This window comes from Eurosta solidaginis, chromosome 1 (genome assembly GCF_040869045.1).
Source record: "Eurosta solidaginis isolate ZX-2024a chromosome 1, ASM4086904v1, whole genome shotgun sequence".
NCBI classification, from domain to species: Eukaryota; Metazoa; Arthropoda; class Insecta; order Diptera; family Tephritidae; genus Eurosta; species Eurosta solidaginis.
This window is the reverse complement of record NC_090319.1, coordinates 310,317,528-310,339,142: the sequence shown is the minus strand read 5'-3', so window position 1 is coordinate 310,339,142 and position 21,615 is coordinate 310,317,528. Positions and strand designations below refer to the sequence as shown.

The 21,615-nt window shown below is 41.3% G+C and overlaps 1 protein-coding gene across 1 annotated transcript in view; it reads right to left on the bottom strand.

Moving 5' to 3' along the window:
- The window catches only part of LOC137237643 (facilitated trehalose transporter Tret1-2 homolog), a 41,300-nt gene extending 37,657 nt beyond the window's left edge, over window positions 1-3,643 (bottom strand). Inside the window, exons 1-2 of the mRNA XM_067761517.1 lie at window positions 3,548-3,643; window positions 3,167-3,319 (exon numbers count right to left, since the gene is read on the bottom strand). Coding sequence (XP_067617618.1) covers window positions 3,167-3,235 — 69 coding nt within the window. The 5' untranslated portion in view covers window positions 3,236-3,319; window positions 3,548-3,643. The remainder of the gene's footprint in view (window positions 1-3,166; window positions 3,320-3,547) is intronic.
- Window positions 3,644-21,615: the final 17,972 nt, after the last annotated feature.

Sequence of the window (21,615 nt, the reverse complement as noted above, 5' to 3'; positions counted from 1 at the left end):
TTAGTGCATGTGTAAACGTCCTCTAATACTGTAATAAATTTGTTAACTGGTTGATTTATTATTGCCGGCTTGATTCACTGGTTTGCCAAATCATCACATACAAATGTTGTTAACTTTATTCGACATCACATTTCCACTTCAACGTAAATTCACGTAAATCAAGAGGATGGCCATTCTTCCATACTATCCGCCATTCATAATTTGGCAGTGCAACGGTACCCGCATCCAGAACGCTTTATTACTCTCTCGAAGATTTATTTCTCTAATTATGGCTCATTCCTCTCTACATCTTATTTGTTGTCCTGTAGGTTTTTCAAAGCGTGAGTGTGAAGAAATTGAGCCAATAGCTAGAAAGACGGAACCTTTCAATTCCCGAAAGAGGTCCTATAAAAAATGCTTACATTATGGAGAAAACCCTCTCTGCCCTCTTGGACAAAGGGAGCCATCAAGCACCCAGGGAAGGTGTTGATCACAAGCCATCAATCTGATGAGGCATTTCCTGTGGAGATATTCAAATATCATTTGTTGTTGATTTTCCGACCCGGAAATAGTTTGAGCTATTCTAGAAGCTAAACGCGCTTTCAAACAGGGTGACCCCCTATCGTGTGACTTCTTTAATTTGATGCTGGAGAAAATAATACTGGCTGCAGAACTTAACCGCTCTGAAACAATGTTATATAAAAGCGTGGAATTACAGGCGTGTCCGACGATATTGATATCATCGGCCTTTGTTGGAGGGTTTATTTAGTTGTCGTGAGGGGAAATGGACAAGCTTTAGTCCACAACTAAGGAATATGGAAACATACTGCTGACGTCAATGAGATTATTGACGATCTGGAACAATATTGTAACGATTTTACTGCAAATCCTCTTATTTGCCCTACTGCTAAGTTCGAATCACTAAACTGTTGAATAAATAACTCCAATATTGAATAATGGAAAAATGGCCTTTATTAAAGTACTTCACAATAACACTTATACTTTGCAACTGGCTGGCTTAATAACCAAACTGATTGATAGCTCAAATGAAACTGACATTCAAAATAATACTGCTATGGCTCGCTAGATAGCGTCTTAATCGATACTGCTTGATAGCTCAAATCAAACTGAATTTCAGCGCCTCTACATTTGCTGCCTTTATACTCTCTGATTTCAACGTTCGCATCTTCTAGGCGCTTCCAGAATCTACTAGTTGCCATCAGCTCTCAAACTTCTCAGCTGTAACTACAATTGCACGACTTTATAGCTTCTCTCATTGCATACTTTCAGGAGTATCTCAGATATATGCATGTGTTTGTGCATTGACTTTCCGCTGCTCGTATACGTACATGGTACATATGTGTAGACGCAATTATTGTTTCGTTTATGTAGATACATAATGATTGAATTATTGATGCGAATTCACGTAACTGCTTAGCATTGGCCTAGAGATAGCAGCACCCCTTAGTTTTGCTAATACTCGTAACAATATCATGAAGTTGCGTATGAGTATCTGGAAGACTTATAATACGAAAGCTCGGGATTGCCGGTATACAGTTCGAATACCTAACATCTATTTATGTAAACCAAGCGTTAAGGGAGGATGATAAGGCAGAAAGAAGTGGCTGGTGTAAAAATATTTAGCGGCAGAGTTTTTACAGAAACGATGCTTCAACAAATTAGAGCATCTATATTTACCTGATGGCGAAAAAAAGCAACTCTGGCTTGTCAGAACTTTATTTTAAACAGCTCTGGCTAATACTGAAAACGTTAGACAAACATGAAATACTCCCAGTCGTATGATCAAATCGGCAGACATTACTTTGACTTTCTCTATCTATCCACTTAGCTCTCCTCCGTCAAACCCTCTTCCTTTCTTATTTCCTCTTCCCCCTGCTTCCTTATCCCTTTTATTCTTCCGTAAATGTCTCCGCTTTTCCTCTTACTCTTCCCGCTCTTGTCCTTATCCTTATTATTAATCTTCCTGTTAACCTCTATTTAATTCTTCCTCTTCTTCTCTTTACTTTTCCGGCTTTCCCTACTTTGTCGTCTCTCTGTTTTCCCTTCTCGTTTCTTTCATGTCCCCGTTTGCGTTGTGGGGATATATCGAGATTGGCTTTTTTCCGCACATGACATTAGTAAAAGTAGTAAAAATGTAGCAAAATAGTCCAAAAACTTTCCCCCCCTTCTACTTTAAAGTTCATGACCGCATTATGAGGGCCGTCAAATGTTCGTTGTTTTCCTACTGACTTCATCTGTCTGGTTTTATTGCCTCATTTTTCCGGTTATACTGCTGTGCGAAATTACGTTGAGCAACACCACCAGGTTAGCCAGAATTTTGAAGTGTTCCTTCGAGGCTTTTGAAACTATACGAGGTCTCAGGCAGGGTGAGAAATAACATTAGAATATAGAAGAATGTTAAAAATAAATTTGAGAATTACTCTTGGCAACGGATGAGGGCAATAATAGAGTAATATAACAATGTCTCCGCAAACGAAAATCTGTTTCTTGTGTATTTTTAAGCTCGTTCGATCTAAATGGGTTGAGTGCAAATAAAACGAGTTATTTCACCTTACGGCCCAACGTTTCGCCAACTTTCCTTGACATCTTCAGGGGTGGATATTGATATTTAAACATTGAAGCTAAAATAGGAATTTAGACATTGTTTTTTGTCATTAAACTAAAAAACTGATTTTTACAATTAAAAACGATACCATCTAATGTGGTACACTTGTCATACTAAAACTAACTGTTAATTTAGTTATTTCACCTTACGGCCCAACGTTTCGCCAACTTTCCTTGGCAGCTTCAGGGGCGGATATTGATATTTAAACATTAAAGCTAAAATAGGAATTTAGACATTGATTTTTGTCATTAAACTAAAAAACTGATTTTTACAATTAAAAACGATAACATCTAATGTGGTACACTTGTCATACTAAAACTAACTGTTAGTTGGGCCGTAAGGTGAAATAACTCGTTTTATTTGCACTCAACCCATTTAGATCGAACGAGCTTAAAAATACACAAAAAAGTCTAAAAATCGATCGGAATCCAATAGAAAATCTGTTTCTTCCCTTTTGTTCCTTCCCTCCTCCAGTTACGTACTTTGATGGCCTGGCTTTGGCTTGTAGAAACTTCCACCAAACAAAAAATTTAGACAACAACATTCTTTATTATTACTCACCTTTAATTTCTTATTATTCTTGCAAGCATCTTCTGTGGCCTGGCTTATAGTAGCAACCTTCTCTTTCATTTTTGATAAAATCTTTATTTATAATTTGTATCACAACTCAGCTTTGTTTACTATTTTACTGAATCAATTTTTTATTCTTTAAACCAGGCATGCTTAACGAACGAAACGATATCATTTCGTTACGATAATCAACGTTAATAAACGAAACGAAGTCACTTCGTTTCGTTTATTAACGTTAAGATCGTCAAATTAACGTTAATTTGGCGTTCTTAACGTTAATAAACGAAACGAAATGACTTCGTTTCGTTTATTAACGTTGATTATCGTAACGAAATGATATCGTTTCGTTCGTTAAGCATGCCTGCTTTAAACTTGTTTCTAATGTGCTAACACAGTGGATTCGGTGATCTCTTTTCACCGCTCGAAGAAAAATTTCCTAATACATGCCTTTCGCTCTTAGCACACACAAACCGTTTTTTACCACGCAAAAGTCAATGAGTAACTAAATTTCTTTAGATAAATTCCAATTCAAATAAAGATACTAAATATGTTTGTAGATATTTGCATAAATAATATTGATGCTAACCGCATTTCTACAGGTAGTCACTGACGTAGTAAATGTATAAATATGTTGAGTAGATAGCGGGCATTTGAGATGGACGCAAAGAAAAAACACATAAGGACGGAGTTGTCTTCAGATGTGCCTGTAGCTAGATACCTTTCATGAACATATGTAAACAATGTATAATGTTAAAGAATCTTCAAGGGGTAAGTTAGAAGCTTAGATTCACTTGCAGAACGACAAGTTATCTTAACTCAGAGTTCATTTTAAAATTAGTCAAACAATTTATGAGTTTTTAGTCCTTCATGAGAAGCTAACTTGAGTTGAAAATATAACTTGCCACTCTGCAAGTAGGGCTTAGAGAACTATCGGAAAAATCAATATCTTGAAACATACCAGACTCGTTTATTAGTTAGTTGGTAGTTTTTCTATGTGCATTTAGTTTTTATTAATTATTAAATGGTTTTATTTAGCTTGACTTGACAGGCCGGCATGGATCGAGATATTCAAAAAAATCGTATTTGTGGTCCGATTTTGACCATATTTGGAACACATACTACATACATGAATAGAAAGCGGCCTGTGAAAAATTCACCGCTAGGTGGGGCAAGGATCGAGATATTCAAAAAAAATCGTATTTGTGGTCCGATTTTGACAATATTTGGAACACATACTACATACATGAATAGAAAGCGACCTATGATGTCCGATATGGCTCATATTTGGAACAAATATTACATACAGTCCGGTAGAAGTGACATCAAAATATTTTGGAGTTCGAGGAGGGACAAGCGTACGTGGCGCAGAGTCGATTAAGTCTTTGGAAGGATTATGTATTGAGGACTTAGATTGTAACAAATTGTCAGGAAATAGTCCTTGTAATAATGAGTCAATGAACTATTTAAGTAGAATGAGAAATAATAGGCAATTAAATAAAGAAATAAATAATTTAAAAAAAAATTGTTAAGTTAAACGGTTTTATTGAAAACAATACTTACATTAAGTAAGAATAATACTAAAAGCTAGAAAATAATTAGGTAGGTCCTAGGTACTGGTCATCACACTCCTCATCAATCTAATCCGTTGATCAGACACAATTTAATAAACGCGTTGGACGCGTCAAATTTAAATTTAATTTAATCAGGCTATGCTACGCCTCACATTTTTAGAAATCTCACGCGCCCAACGCTTTTATTTAATTGTCTGATCAACGCAATAGTTAGATTTGAGTTCTCTCAAACATTACGGCTTTAACAAATCACATCAAGCAACACCATCCTTAATTTTATGGTGATTAAGGAAGAACTTCACCAAGCCAAACTGGGCTTTAGGCAAAGCGGCTCCCTACAGTGCACTTTTGTGCACAACCTGATGGTGGATCTTTGGCGTAATCTATTTTAAGAGCATACAACTGCTGGCTTATAGCTGATAATATTGATATCATTGGCCTGAAGAAAGGCATCGCAAGTTCCACCCTCTCCAGCTTGGATGAAAAGGCCAAGAAAGTGATATTGCAGGTAAGACGAAATACTTCTGCCATCAAAAAAGCAATCTGCGAATTCACGCCCTGGCAATTACGTGACTGTTGTTGAGGGATATAAATTCAACACCGAAAATCACTTACTCTTCCAGCGTTAAGAGGGAAAATAACGCCAGTTTACAAATCAGACGGAGAATACATCCTGCCAACAAGTGTTACTTTGAGCTGCGTAGAGAATCAAAAAGTAAAGTCGGGAGAAGATGGAATGGCCCTTGAAGTATTCAAGAAAAAGTTCTACATACAGTGCTGGCTATTTTTGTACAACCAGTCGTGCATTAGTAGAAGATTATTGTGAATATTTATTTTATTGAATATCCTTTTGATTTTTATTGTGGAAGTAAAGCAAGTTAATCAAAAATTAACAATGCAAATAAAATTTGTATATAAGCAAAAATCACGTAGGTCGAAAATCGGTAAACAATAAACATAAGATTCGTACTTTGGATAGTGCGTATTTGCAAAATTCAGCCAGCATAAACACTTCTTGTCTTATGCTTAAAAATGCAAAAATTTTAAGACCTATTTGCGCCCAAACGACTGTCCCAGGTAAAAGAGCTCCAAAAGCACTTCAACGAAATTTGGTAACATTTATCTTAGCAATTTGATCTGAAGAAACATGAGCGGACCCCCAACTATGACCGTACTTACGTTGGTCGGATGCAGTGAGCTGCAATTATTCATGTTTTAAGGTTATTAGTGGACTAACCAAAAAATTAGTATTAGTGCGTACACAAACAAAGAATATCAAGCACTTATATCTACTAACACACATTTACATAGTCATGCTTCCATAGCGGAACGATACAAGGTGGCAGCATGGTGACATACCTACAAACATTATAAAAATTTCATGTACTTTGTTTTTGTAAATTTGATGGACAAATGCCAAAATCGTACTACGCCGGAAGTTGCTGTATCAAATGAAATAAAAAAAGTTTAAAATCAGCTGTGCCATGCTGCCACCTGGTGACATACCTACAAACATTATAAAAATTTCATGTACTTTGTTTTTGTAAATTTGATGGACAAATGTCAAAATCGTACTACGCCGGAAGTTACTGTATCAAATGAAATAAAAAAAGTTTAAAATCAGCTGTGCCATGCTGCCACCTTGTATCGTTGCGCCATGCATGCTTCGTAAAATGAATAACCGCTCATAAGCCACGAAGCAGTTCAGTACTCAATTGACTTATTGAGCAAGAAAGTTAACTGTGTTATACGAAAACACTAATTGGAATAAGAAAGACTACAGTGCAATAAAATGAATAGTCATATCAGTCTTCTGACGCTAGCAACACAACGATGTACACGAAACTAAACTGAATACAGCGCTAAAGAAAAACCGATAATAAACGAAGTATACAGTGTATTACACACGAAACCAACATGCTACTGAGTTAAAGCGACTATGATTTCAGTTTATACTCAACAATGTCATATATGTGTGGGACATATGTGTTGCGAGGCACTCGTATGTATTTTCTATTTTATGTGCTAGTCATCCATAGTATTTGTCTGTACTTGACTAAGTACACATTTAGACACAATTTTTTGGCTCATGACTAAGTTCACTAATTTTATTAGTACTCAAAGCAGACCTCTGGTCGGATGCCGTCATCAGAATCGAATGTAAAGCAGGGGATGTACAATAACTAAGCTGGTGGGCGCGTGTTACTCTGAATTAACTTCTACATGGTTACTGTGACTGACTAAAGTATGGCTGACATATCATCTCCTCTAACTATTTGACGGTGAAACCGACCCTTCTAACAGCAACTTCGTTATGGCACAACCTTGGTCACTTTGCAACTTTTATTGGACTTCTATTACAGTATTCATTATTATTATGATGAACATTACTATAAGATATCGGCAAGTGCTATTACAACAACAATAACAATTGATTTATGACTTCTTATTCCAGAAGTCACAATTTTCGGGCAAATTACGATTATTAGAATAACATTTACTGTTCTTGAAAGGTATAACAGTGATACATTTAATATCTGCAAGTTAAGGTAAATATGTATTCAAGTGCCTATGTTCTAAGCCAAGTAAATTTATGTATAAGTAGTATACCTAGCCACATTATTCATAGGTATATATGGAAATACTAGGGTGCTCCTTATAAATCAAACGACTTGCAGTCTACGCCCCTTCAAACGGTAATACCAGGGCGAAAATATCACTTAATAAAATATCACACTTAATCATATCCAAGCGTAATACCGCCAACATTAGAATAGACTGAGAATTAGATTTAAAAATATGTAATCTTAAGTCAATAGAGTAGTCTTAACTTAAACCTCTGTGCAATTCCCCTTAACCGTCTCTAAGTGGGACCAAAATTTATATCTCATATATTTGGCATTGGTGTTAATGTTTGAAGAATGAGACTAGAAAAAATCGTTAATTTGATTTATAAGAACCACCCTAATGTATACTGCTAAGAAAGAAACATTTAATCAAACTAACAGTATTGGACGTTTCAATGCGTAGTGAAATTTATTGAACAGTTTGATAAGCAAGCATATCTACCTACCAAATTGGTATTGTAATTTTCTTACTTCTTTTTTACTTACGCAATATCACTAGAGATGGGAAAGGGGTAAATACCGAAATGGTATATATCTGGTAAATTGGTTATATAGGTAAAAATGGGTAAATACCCAAATATTTACCCAAAAGAAGGGTAAAAATAATCTTTTAGATAATATGGGAAACAAACACACAATTTCAATCAAAAATGTACCCAATTTGTCCTATATTGGTAGGGTATCCATTACGCTATCGGTTGAATTAATTTTAATCTGTAATCCAGCCTTTTCCAAAAATATTTAGCCAATAATGCATGCCGTTGCAAAAATTTATACTCTTCGATTTCCTCGTTCCATACTTCTAGGCGTTTCCAGAATTTACTTAGTTACTGCTATAAAATTATAACTACAGATGCGCGTATATAGCTTCTCATATGCGCGTGTATATGTGAGTGACACTTCAATAGATAATTGCCTACTTTTGGGAGCATCTCAGATAAGATATATGTATGTGTTTATGCGTCTCTTCTCAGCTGCGTGTACGTACATATGTGTAGACATAATGATTGATTCGTTTATGTAGATACAAGCGACTGCCTGCTTTATTGCTGTTGTGGCTTCATTTACTTAGCATCAGACTAGTGATGTGAGTATCACTTAGTGTCACTAATATTCGTCACAGTACTCTACTGAAGCTCTCTGTCGTAATTTTTAACTCTAATAAACTCTGATTATCTGAAACCTACATGGCCTATTTATTGCTTATTGGGGGCATAGATAGTTCGACACACCAGGACAGAGCGTGGCAGCTTTGCGGTCACATTAAAAATGGTGAGAAGCGTCCATGAGCGGAGAAACGTCGATGCTTATACAAAAAAAGAATAGCAAGGGTAACAATAATGTACAAATGTCAGAGCTGGGTAGTAATGATTACTTTAGGTAATCAATACCCGATGATTCCCCATTACATGTACTTGAGGAAAGTAATCAATTCTTTTCCTCCACAGCAAAGGAACTGATTACATTTCAATTCCTCAAAAAAAAAAATACCAAAAGTAATTTCTTTTTTTGAGGCTCAAGTACAAACAATTTTTTGTTTGTAATTTAGAAAAAAATATTTTGTTCAAATGTAATTTCTGCACAAGTACTTTCGAAAGGAATTGCAAATGTGATTGAAAATTTTCCAATTACATTAGAAGGAATGGAAAAAGTACTTTCGAATTTCCCATTCCTCAAAGGAATTGCAAAAGTAATTGAAAAATTCTTAGTGTAAAAAATATTTTTGCGATTCAAGCGGTGATTTTATGAGGCCATAGTAACTTTTTGGACCATAAGAAAATGTTTTTAAAACACAAGCACTGCCTTCAATGACTTGCAATTCATTTCTTCTCACCATATATGAGGAAGGTTATGGTAAGACTGTATCATCGTACTTTAAATTTGCTGTTGACTGGCCGGCCAATTACTTTGTACGTGGCTAGCAACGTTTCTTCATCTTTTCCCCAAGTGCTACTGGCAAGCGACTTGAGGATTTCGTTGCGGATTTGTACTTTAGATACAACTTCGATGGCATACGTCTTGGAGCAGGAAATTTTCTAATGTCTTCGCTACTCGCGAACGGAGTGGTACCGGTCGCGAACGGAGTGATGCCGTTCATTAGCCGGTTTGCCAGGCTTGAAAACGTGCGTCAGGTAGCTTTCTCCTCAGCGCCAAGATGTTTTAGCATTGGCATGACTACTCCATTTGGACCTATTGATTTAAAAGGTTTGGCTTTTTTTTATGGCTTGTTCAACCTCTGTGGGGTGATGGTAACGGGTCACACGTCATGTTTGTGTCTATGTTCCCTTCATCCGGGGAATTATTCCGGGCATTAACAATTGACGGCAAAAACCGCTCACGCATGTCTTCGAGTCACCAGGCCGACAAAATTTAACCAACATTCAGACCCAGATACCGGGCTATATTTTCGAAGGTTTATGATGCTCTGAATCCAAATCTGTAAAAAACACCATTTTTGCCCGTATTTGAGGTTATGTAGTCTTGCAGATGTTTTCTTTCCCCAAAATTAAAGGATGGCGTCTTTAAATACAAGTCTTCTTCTTTCAAATGGCGTTGAGTTTGCTCAAATATTTTTTCGCTGAGATATCGCTTTTTGAAATTTTGAGGTGTGCTAGGGGTGGTTTCTAGGGGTTAGACACTTTAAGGTTAGGATATCTCGAAAACCAGAGCTGATAGAGAAATTTTGAGGCCAGATTTCGATTCATATCATCAAAATCCTTCGAAAATATATTGTCCGGTTTCTGGGTCTGAGATGCTGTCGGCCTGTGTTATCATTGTGTTTTTTTGGGTTAGATAAGGACTTTACAGAATCTTTTAATTAATTTTTGAACATATATCAGGTGAGCTCGAATCATAGCGCTGAGCCTGGTGATATTGCAGCACAATGGAAATCAAGTATAGATCCCAATGTCCAATCCTGTGTCGGTATATTCGGATTCTGATTCTGCAGAAGTCGCAGTGTATCTTTTGACTTCATCACACATGGTATCCATACTTTAACTTTTGGTACCGTGGGGATTTGCGCTTTATCCACCACCTCGAACTTCGCGTTCGTGCCTTGGCTTTGGAGGTTTGGAACCACTTCCTCCAGCCACAGCAAGCTCGCGGACGCTATGATCTTCACACCAGGGTCTGACGTGGTTGTTCCAGTATCATCTTAAGCATTAAGTAAATAAGCTCCCTTTCTACAGATCTCCACCTTTCAGTAGTCATCTGTCCGAAAGATTCCTACGATCAACCAGCGCCAAAGTCAGTCACTACCTTGCCACATCATTCATCTTCTCGTGAAAAGCCGGAGTCTTAGCTTTTTCTCCCGTTGGCTTATCTCCTACTTCCCTAGTTGGCACTTTGCCACTTTTGATGTCCTTCCTCTGACTTGCAGCTTTCGAGATAGTTGCTATCTCGCTATTAGGGCCACCTGTCCTACAGCTTTATGCGTACTTATCTTGTCTATGCGGCTGCCCTGCCTCGCGGCTCTGGCACTGGGTTCTTTCAGACTCTTGAAAGCACACTTTTCGCCTTCCGCCGAGCGTTGCCTCTTCATTCTGCCATTCGACACTTCTTCGTACTCGTACCGGTTGCAGTGCCGAGTTTCTCGCAGCAAACCTTTTGAACTGCCTTCGAATACGACAGGGCACTCTTACTTCCTCTCCCCAGTACCCTTTTCCACTTTTCTACTCCGTTTTCAGTTGTATGCTTTTCCAACACGGAGTCCCCGGGTCCGACGCATCGCTTAATGCGTTTTTGGCTTGTAACTCAGTCCTCCCATTATCACCGTCCTTATTAGAATTAGATAATGAGTCGTTCATCTTTGTCGTATGACCACCTGCCCGACAGGGCGGGCTCTGCGGTTCAGTATTATGTACGGGGAAAGAACCGTCCTCCACAGCAGCGCCCCTTACTGTGGTAATGTCATCAATACTTCCCGAGTGGTCCGGTATCGGGAAGGCTTCTTTCGAATTTATCCCCTGGCTGCAAATCGTCCAATAGGCACGGTCCGAATAACGCCCTGAATTAGGGGGTTGGCAGTTCTTTGTCACCGACATTCCACCGCGCTCCTATGAGGCGAAACGGTGTAGATGCCAGCCTAAACCATGTATCAAAGAGAATTAAAAAGTATGCTGCTTTCCTATATTCCTATATTCATTGGTGTTTCCAAATGCTTTCATTTACCACTCACAAGAAAATCTGATGAAATAATGAAAAGTGTGACCCGAAAAGTCACCCACATCAACCGGAGTAAGTTCCTATACACAAACTAACTTGTAGTTTTTCAATTACTTTCGCAATTCCTTTGAGGAATGGAATGGGAAATTCAAAAGTTTTTTTCCATTCCTTCCGAAAGTACTGGGGCAGAAATTACATTTGAGCAAAGTATTTTTTTTTTTTTTTTTCAATTACAAACAAAAAATTTTTTGTACTTGAGCCTCAAAAACCTAAATTACTTTTGGTATTTTTTTTTTGTTTTTGAGGAATTGAAATGTAATCAGTTCCTTTGCTGTGGAGGAAAGGAATTGATTACTTTTTCCAATTACTGAGGAATGTAATGGGTAATGTAATGGAATTGAATTTACCCAGCTCTGACAAATGTAATTCATTTTGTATTAAAATAAAAAATTGTCGTAACAAAGCTTCAATATTTGTTCCAAACTCGCTTTGACGAACATAAATCTTTTAGAAATTATAATTTTTGCATGCTAGGTTGGGAGCTTTTAGGCCGTTAAATTAAAGGCAAAATTTAAATTATCTTTTACCCTCCTACGCGTTTCGACGCTTTTCTGATTCCTCATTACCCACTTATTTTGGACTCGTTTCGGATTCTTAAATTATGAGCGTCATGAGCATGTTTGAGGGGTAGCTTTGTTTGCATAAATATGTGTACCCTATAAACATTCTCGAAGCTCTTACAGTTCTGGAGTTCAAAATGGGTCCGAAATACGTGAAAAATATCAGCTTCAAAAATGCTACCATCTAAGAGCCTTTTATGACTCCTATTTGATGAAATTATGAACAAACGAAAAATATTAAAATCAGTAAACTACACAAAGCCATCAAGTAGTGTCATTAAAGAACTCAAAATTAACAGTATATGACGCCAATAAGGCTCATATATGATATCGGAAGGAGGCCTGTATAAGACTTACATATGTTAGAGGCAAAATATGAGCGTGCTAGAAGTCATATAGCATTCGCTTCAGGCTCCTAAATGAGGTAATAACGAGGGCAAACGACCCAAAGCTTGGACTCCTTTCAGACAAATTGTTGACTTCTGGTGTTTGCTGGGTTGTTTGTTTAAAACAAAACGAAATTTTTTAAATTTCAAATGACGTATAAATTTAATTGCTGAATTTTAGTTCCAAGCAGCCTCTATTCAATTGATTTTTAAATACCCAAAAAAAGATACAAAAAAGGAATATTCCGGGTATTTTCCTGGTATTTACCCATAAAAATAGTAAATACCCGGTAGAATCCCAACTCTAAATATCACACATCTACATAGATCTATGGGGGTTAAGATACTTGGCTTGGATATCATACGTGGTTCCAGGCTCTGGATCAGGGACTGGTATCAGTCTTAGACCGGCCATAGTGACGAATTGTCACACGTGATTGGTTGTCACGTCCTGCACGAGGTGCCCCTGCTTCTACTGATAATGGCGGATCTAGAGAGGACAACTCGATAAAACCCGCACCCCTGAGTCATTGTGCCGAGCTCAGGGGAGGGAGGACCCTGTTAAGGGTCAAGATCGGTACTCAACGGTGACGAACCGGATTGTTAGGGACTTGATTTTGACTATGGATAGGAATTGATGACTTTGGGCTGGTAGGTGCAGTATTCTGCCACCTTAGTAGGTCGGGGTGAAACCCTATCGAAATGGCTGGTAGGCTAATGCTGCACCTGCCCACGTCCCGTTAAAACCGTGGCGGGCCTCAAGGTACGTTCCGGCTCCGTCGCCGTTAAGTTGGTGGTGTAGGTGCGGTTGAAGATTTTCCCGCTTTGCGTCCGGTCTGGCTCTGAACGCATTACTCATAAGGTAATGCGTCAACCCTCGCGTGGCCTCCCTGCGCAGCATAGATAACCACGGGACCGTTGAAGGGCGACTACACAATCGGCTCCGGATAGCGGCCTTGAGGGGGGACTTCTTAGAATGGACACGAAGACGAATAAAAAGGAGGGTAGGAGTGACGGCGAAAGTCGTCATGGTGCGAGGGACGCGACAGGTGCGGAGAGTGCTCCGAAGCAGGTCGCCGCCAGCCAGGAAAGCTCCCGGCGGGTCAAAAGGGCTGATCAGACGGATCAGCGCAGGGGTTTGGTTTCAAACCCCGTAGGTACGGGTAGTTCGGATAGTGGAGGGGTGTCGAAACCGACACCCAATGTAGGCCCATATGGGGCTGTGACAGGGAAAGTCAGAGGTCCGGCGAATGCGACGGACCAGCCCAGTACTAGTAAGGAAGCCCTGTCGCGAGGAGCTTTCCCAACGGGAGCCCTGGGGTCGAAGCCTGCCGGGAAAGGTAGGCGATCGACGCCGCGTAGGAAAGCTCTGGGTGATCGGCGCCTAGCTGAGAAGATCTTGGAGCGCTACGGCGGAAGGGATGCAGCTCAGATGTCTGAGAAGCATTCCCGGACGCTGGAGTGGGCCAGGAGCGTCGTAGCTTGCGACGACCACACACCGGTGTCGAACGATGCGGGTGAGCAGCAGGGTTTGGGGGCTATGAAGCGGCAAAGGTCGGATGAGCGGAATGCCTCAACGACAAAAATGGCCCGAGGAGGTGGGGACGCAATTTCGTTTAGCGAAATCGCTAAACGTGCAGGCTCCATCACCCTCGGGGTCCTGGATAGGAGTAGGGAGGATAGTGCCATCTCCCGAGAGGAGTGGCCGTGGGTCGCCAGCGCCATATCAGCGGCCTATATGACCGCTGTTATGGAGAGCCCAGGTACGCGGCCATGCTTCGAATACTCGGGGTGGTATCATGGTTTTAGACTGATTACTTGTGCTGACGAGCGGTCGGCCTGTATCTCTAAGAAAATAATTTCTTTGGTAGGGGAGGTCTGGAGGGGGGCCAGACTCGAGGCCGTGGTGTGGTTGCCTGCCGGGCCATCTCAGCCGGAGAAAATACTCGAATTAATGCGTTACTGCAACCCGAACCTTCCGACGCATAACTGGAGGGTCCTCAGAGTAGAGGAGGCTGTTGGGCCACGTCGGCAAGTGCTGATTCTGCTAAACGCAGAGTCCACCGGTCCTCTCTCTGACACGAGGGGGGTTATCTCCTATGGCCTCGAGCGTGTGGTTCTCAAAATCTACCACGCCGATTCCAGGGGAGATGGTTCCTCTCCCACAGAGACTGTTCGGGAGGTGGAGGCGTCCGCAGGGGAGCCAGTACCCATGGTTGTGGATGCTGACTCCGCTAATTTGGACAGCGAAAGCACTGTTGACGTCCCGTCAATAGCGGGATCTGTCATCAGTGCTAGTCGTCTGGCTGATAGGGCCGAGGAGGAGCTCCTGGCCTCCGAGGGCGAATCATCGATGGCGGGATCCGTCATCAGTGTAAGTCGTCTGTTGGGGGAGGAGAAGGATCTCCTAGTCTCCGAGGGCGAAGCCGCCAAGGATGGGATGCAGAAGAAGAAGAGTGGTGTTGATGGAAATCCGTCAAATCAATCTTCAGCATTCTAAGGCGGCTTCCGCAAACTTGTTGCTCTGTCTTGAGAAAGGCGGAGTGGATATTGTCCTTGTCCAGGAGCCGTGGCTGAGTAGTAACGGCGGAAAAATTTCTGGATTAAGGACGGGAAAATTCAACACCTTGGTGCATGGGGAGGCAGGTAGGCCTAGATCCTGTGTGCTTATTAAAAAGGAATTTAAAGCTTTTATTCTCTCTAATTTCAGCAATGCTGACGTAACCACGGTCTGCCTCGAGCGAGGCAGTAGCGAATTGTGGGTGGTCTCAGCGTATATGCCCCATGGGGACGTAACGGGACCACCGCCTGTGATACTGGGCGAAATCACCGCTGAAGCAAGGCGGAGAGGTGTTGGCGTAATCATAGGTGGCGATGCTAATGCACACCATAGCATATGGGGGAGCTCGGATACGAACACCAGAGGTGAGTCTTTATTTACTTTTATTGTAGATGAGGGACTTTGTATATGTAATAGGGGGAATGACCCGACTTTTATTACTGCGGTAAGGGAGGAGGTCCTGGACCTCACCCTGGTTAGCAGAGAACTGGAAGATCGGATATCTGGATGGAGGGTTCTCAACGAGCACTCTTTCTCTGATCACCGATATATTCAGTTCTCGGTGAATGAAGAACGTCCCGGTAAAATATCTTTTAGGAACCCTAAAAGTACCAACTTGGACTTGTATTGTAGGAAGTTGGGAGAGCTATTGCCTGAGGCGCCTATCGTTGGTTCGGACCTGTCCGAATCTGAAATAGACGGTCTGGTGGAAAACTTCACCTTGGCAAGCAATAGCGCCTTTCAACAGTCCTGCCCACTGAAAACTTACAGGGGGAAGGGCAAGCCGCCCTGGTGGTCTGATTCCCTTGACGACCTAAGAGCGTCCAGTAGGCGGCTCTTTAATAGAGCCAGGAGGAGTAAACTACCCTCGGACTGGGAGCTCTATAAGGGGAGTCTGGGGATTTATAAATATGAAATAAGGTTAGCCAAGCGAGATTCATGGCGAAGCTTCTGCGAAAACGTAGAGGGCTGCAATGAATCCGCGAGGCTTAGAAAAATACTCTCTAGGAATCCCGCCTCTCGGGGGTATCTGAGAGATGATGGTGGGGACTGGTCGATGAGTAGCGAGGAGTCCCTGAGACTTTTACTGGACAATCATTTTCCCGATGTCCCAGTTGCGCAGGGATCTTCGCTTGCGTGGTCGGCGGTTGCTGGCCATGCAGAAATGCCTGCCATCCCACTACGGGAAAGTCAAATATCCTGGGCTATAAATTCGTTCAAGCCCTATAAGTCACCCGGTCCGGATGGCATCATTCCTGCGCAACTTCAAAGGTCTTTAGGGATTTCCTGCCGCTGGTTGGCCATCATCTACACTAACTGCCTCAGGCTTAACTATATCCCTAAGTCGTGGCACACGGTTAGGGTCATCTTCATTCCGAAGGCCGGCAGGGGCTCTCATGTGTCACCTAAGGATTTCAGGCCAATCAGTCTCTCGTCGTTTCTTCTTAAGACGTTTGAGCGGCTGATTGACCTGTACCTACGAGAAAGGATACCTGGGGGGTTACTGTCGGCTTCACAGCATGCGTACTGCAAATGCAGATCGACGGAAACGGCTCTCCATTCGATTGTAAAGCAAATAGAGGGGTCTCTAGAACATAAAGAGTATGCTCTGGGTGCCTTTCTAGACATCGAGGGGGCTTTTAACAATGTTCTACCGGGGGCAATCGAAAGAGCTCTGGTGGGTTTAGGAGTCGAAGCGGCTCTGGTTGAATTTATTAGCAAACTTCTATGCGGCAGAATTGTCGCAGCGGAGTGGGGAGGAGCCATAATAAGGAGGAAGGTGTGCAGGGGCAAGCCACAGGGAGGTGTCCTATCTCCTCTGCTCTGGGTTGTGGTAGTCAACGAGCTTCTTGTGGAGCTGGAAGCCAATGGCTATCGGGTGGTTGCCTATGCAGATGACCTCGCTATCCTAGTCAGGGGCAAATTTCTGGACACCCTGCGCGATGTTCAGCAGGGTTACCTGGATACTGTGGCTAGGTGGGCTGAATTATGTGGAGTGGCGGTCAACCCGGGAAAAACAGAATTGGTTCTTTTTACAAGGAGATATAAGATACCCGACTTCAGAACTCCTTCGATTGGAGGGGTACCGTTGGTACTTACTGACAGGGTTAAATATTTGGGAATTGTTCTGGACAAGAAGCTGTCCTGGAGGCCCAATGTGGAAGATAGGGCCAGGAAGGCCGCGGTTGCCTTGTACTGCTGCAGGGGGGCTATCGGAAAGAGATGGGGGCTCTCGCCAGGAGTAGTACACTGGCTTTATGAGATGGTGGTCAAACCGATTCTGCTATATGGGGTGCTGGTCTGGTGGAAAGCACTGGACACGGCGAGCACCTCCAAAATGCTAGTGTCAGTGCAACGGACGGCGCTTATCGGTATCAGTGGCGCTATGAGAACAACACCTACCTTGGCACTGAATGTCACGCTGAATATACATCCAGTAGATATTGCGAGAAAGGCAGCCGCGGCCCGGTCGTTGGTCAGGCTTCGTGATATGGGTTATATGCTTTCTGATTTCGGACACTCTAGCCTTCTTACTAGTTTCGACTTTATCCCGGACAGGACGGACTATTGCATGCCGGTGGCCGCTCCCTATACAACCTTCACCCCAGTCATTCCCCCGAGGGAGGAGTGGAGAAGAGGAATTATCTGGGGCATGGGACCGGTTAACTTGTTCACGGATGGGTCGAAGTTGGACGGAAAGGTTGGCGGGGGGGTCTTTTGTCAAGAGCTAAATGTAAGCGGCAAGTTTAAGTTGGCTGATCACTGTAGTGTATTCCAAGCGGAAGTTGCTGCGATTAAGGATGCGGTGGATGAAATGCTATCCAGCGCTACTACGGTTAGGGAATTTAACATCTACTCTGATAGCCAAGCGGCTATAAAGGCCTTGAGCTCAACTACAGTGCGATCGAGGGTGGTCTGGGAGTGCCTGACCACACTTGCGATTGCATCGAATTATTTTACAATTAAGATTATCTGGGTCCCGGGCCATAGTGATATTCCGGGTAACTGTCAAGCGGATCTCTTAGCCCGAATCGGTACAACTGAACCGGATGAAGATGGCTGTAGGGATTTCGGGATTCCGCTAGCCACCTGTGGATTGCTCTTCCATAGCTGGGCCTCGAGTCAGCTCAGCAAACGTTGGGCGGACACTACGTCTTGTAGGATATCAAGATCTTTCTGGCCGAAAGTGGATGGCAGGAGGTCTGCTGAAATAATTGGGTTCACTAAGGCTCACCTATCAATGGTCATTGGGGTTTTGACAGGGCACTGTCCCATGGGTATCCATGCGGTACGTCTCAATATATTGGAAACTCCATCCTGCTGCAGCTGTATGGAGGATGATGAGGTGGAATCACCAAATCACTTTATGCTTGACTGCCCAGCTTTTGCCAGAACTAGGCGAAAGTATTTCGGTCGTGACTCACTTCGATCTCCCGAGGAGCTATCCAAGGTTGAGATCGGGATCATTCGGAACTTTATCGTTGCTACCCAACGATTCTCTAAGTAGTTATATCTACGTCACCGTTAGTTTAGTTTATTATCTGTGGTATCACAACGGACCGTCATGTTGTCCAAGTGAGCTTCCTCTATCAGGGAAGCTACCACCCAACCTAACCTAACCTACATAGATCTATGTAAACAACGAGATTCAAAAAATATTTAATGAATCCATATGTGCTGAGAGAATTTCTAGTTTTTAACATTCCTTTTCTCGGTAAATAGAAGAGTTGTAGCAGAATCGATAAGGCTAATAGATCTGCCATGGTAAGCTTAACATAAAATTTTTAAATTTTTGAGTTTGCTCCCTTTACATAAAGCTGAAATTCAAAGGCATTTTACGATTAGGTTAGCTTGAAATGGCCGGTCAATGAAGACCTCACATAGACTGAATGTGCCCATAGTGTTACCAGAATTTGTTTGACGACCAAATAAAAAAACCCTAATCAGGTACCAAGACTTATAATATAGAATAACTCCGTCCTCTTGGCAAGTACTAGAATCTTTCTAGGCCCTAGTTTAATTGCTGCCTCGAGATTTGGCATCTCTGTTGCCCCTAATAACTGGAGCATATACCTGTTACTGGCGAGACCTAACTTATAAGCATCAGACGGTAGAATGTAGTGTTCAGTTAAAATCGTGAGCATCAAGTCTCCTCTCTTCAGAGATACGAGCGACTTTGTGAGTCTAATATCACAGGATTTGCACATGATCTTAAAAATTTTGCAGCGTCTCGCTTTTCACTTTGCCTGCTTAATGGATCATATGCAGCTGCTGTCTTCTTTTAATTTCCCCCAAACGGATTGGGATGTCTATTGTAGTTTCAGCGAGGGTTGCACCCTCCTTTGCCAACTCATCTGCCATTTCATAACCTTCTATCCCTTTATGACCGGGAACCCAGTATAGATGTATGGTCCCACCTGAGCGAATTTTTTCAATGTTTCTTTGCATTCTTCTTTGCCTTAATCGCCTCCTGACCATCAATATATATACGCGACTGCAGCTTAAGCACGTTTTCTCCAGAATTTCTGCTTCTTTTTTAACGGCTATAATTTCCGCCTAAAAGACGCTGCAATAATCTGGCAGCGTGTAGCCGACGCAGTAAACAGCAGACTCAACCCCTTCCATTAATTTGGAACCATCTGTATACACATGTATTGTATTTTCTGTCATTTATGCATCCTAGCACATGCCCTCCGGCTCAATTTTGGTCCCAAAATATATTCCGTTTGCGCGATATTAGGTGGCGCTTTACTGCTATGGCCATATGGCTTGCACTCAAGCTGCCTCGAGGTCTTAAGCCTTGTTGCAGTTGCTAACGCGATGTTTTTGGTCATTAGGTCTTCAGGCGGGATGTGTAGAATGTCGTGCAATGCTGCTGTCGGAGTAGTTTCTTAACATGGAGCCGTCCAGGTTTTTAAAGCCGGATGAACTACAATCGAGTTGAGACTGTCCATGATTGCTCTTTTCGAAACAGTGTTAAAAGCTCCGGCAATGTCTAGAAATACACTTAGGGCATATTCCCGGTGTTCCAGGGCTTTCTCTATATTCATGACCACCCTATGCAATGCAGTATCGACTGGATTACAAATGAAGTATTATTTGAAATTTAATCTTTTTTTTTTTAATATCTTTAGTAGTATTGGTGAAGGCTTCGCCTAAAAGTCGACAGAAGTGTGTTGAATTAAAACAATTTTTTTAAAAACAACTTATCCATATATTAAGTTTATTCACAGAATATATATCTACTATATATTGGTACAATATTATATAGAAAATATATTAATAACTCAGCACAATACTTTAACAGTACCTCATTATTTGTTCGAAGAGATTATCAACTGCTATATAATACGTTTTCGACACTTGATTGGCCACAATTTTATACCAATAATCTTTAATAGCTTCCAATAATATCTGAAAGAAGTCAAAGGACATTATTACCATATGTGCACATTGGACCGTTTCAAGTAAGGTTAAGCTCAAGTAAGGTTAAGCTCGAAGATAACACTCTTGCCAAGCAAGTTTTAAATAAAATAACTTTTCTATTTGGTCACATTTAAGACTTTTTTGGAAACAAGTTTTTTAAACTATATGAAAGCTTTTCTAAGCGAGGTTGCGCCTGGGCAGTGATTTGGCAAATATTCCGAATGTATATCTGCCATGAAAAGCTTTCTCAGTGAAAACTCATCTGCCTTGCAGATGCCGTTGGGGGTCGGCGTAAAACATGTAAGTCCCGTCCCGCCAATTTTTTGGAACAATTAAAAAGAGCACGACGCAAAATGGAAGAGAAGATCGGCATAAAATGTCTTCGGGGGCTTTCACGCCTTGCTTTTATTTATTTAAATACAAATTTATATACCAGCATTTCTTTTTCGCCAACATTCTTACTCAAATGCTTGTAACGAATATTTGTCATAAATTCGTGACCGCAAAAATCCGCTTCAATAAATTTTTCGATAACATCCAAAATCTTGTAGACATGTTTATTAATCGCAGTAAAATTGAAGGTACCGTCTTCCAAACGAAAATATTCCAGTAAATATTCATGTTCTGTAAATAAGCTATGAACATGTGCAATAATATTGAACTATAATAACTTGTTAGGGTGTCTTTAGGTACAGTAGAGGAATTCACTAAGTCTTGTTAACTGTGCACAAAATGAACGAATTTTCTAATGATAATACCATCTTGACTGCTGAATGGAATGTCACCCTGTCACGGTAGCCAACTCGAAAACACGCTATCTCACAAAATGTTTTTCAAAAAAGTTCTATCTCGAGGTTTGTTTCAAAAACGCCCTATTTCGGACTTTGGCTGAAGAACGTCCTATCTGAGATTTGGTTTATAAATGCCCTATCTCACGTCGAAATGTGTTGAATTTATATTCAGATAGGACATTTTTTCTAAACAAATTCTGAGATTGGATGTTTTGACAATGACGGCGATGTATTCAGCCGACTATATTCAAGGAGTGACAGAAAGATACGAACGAGGTATATAAAATAGTG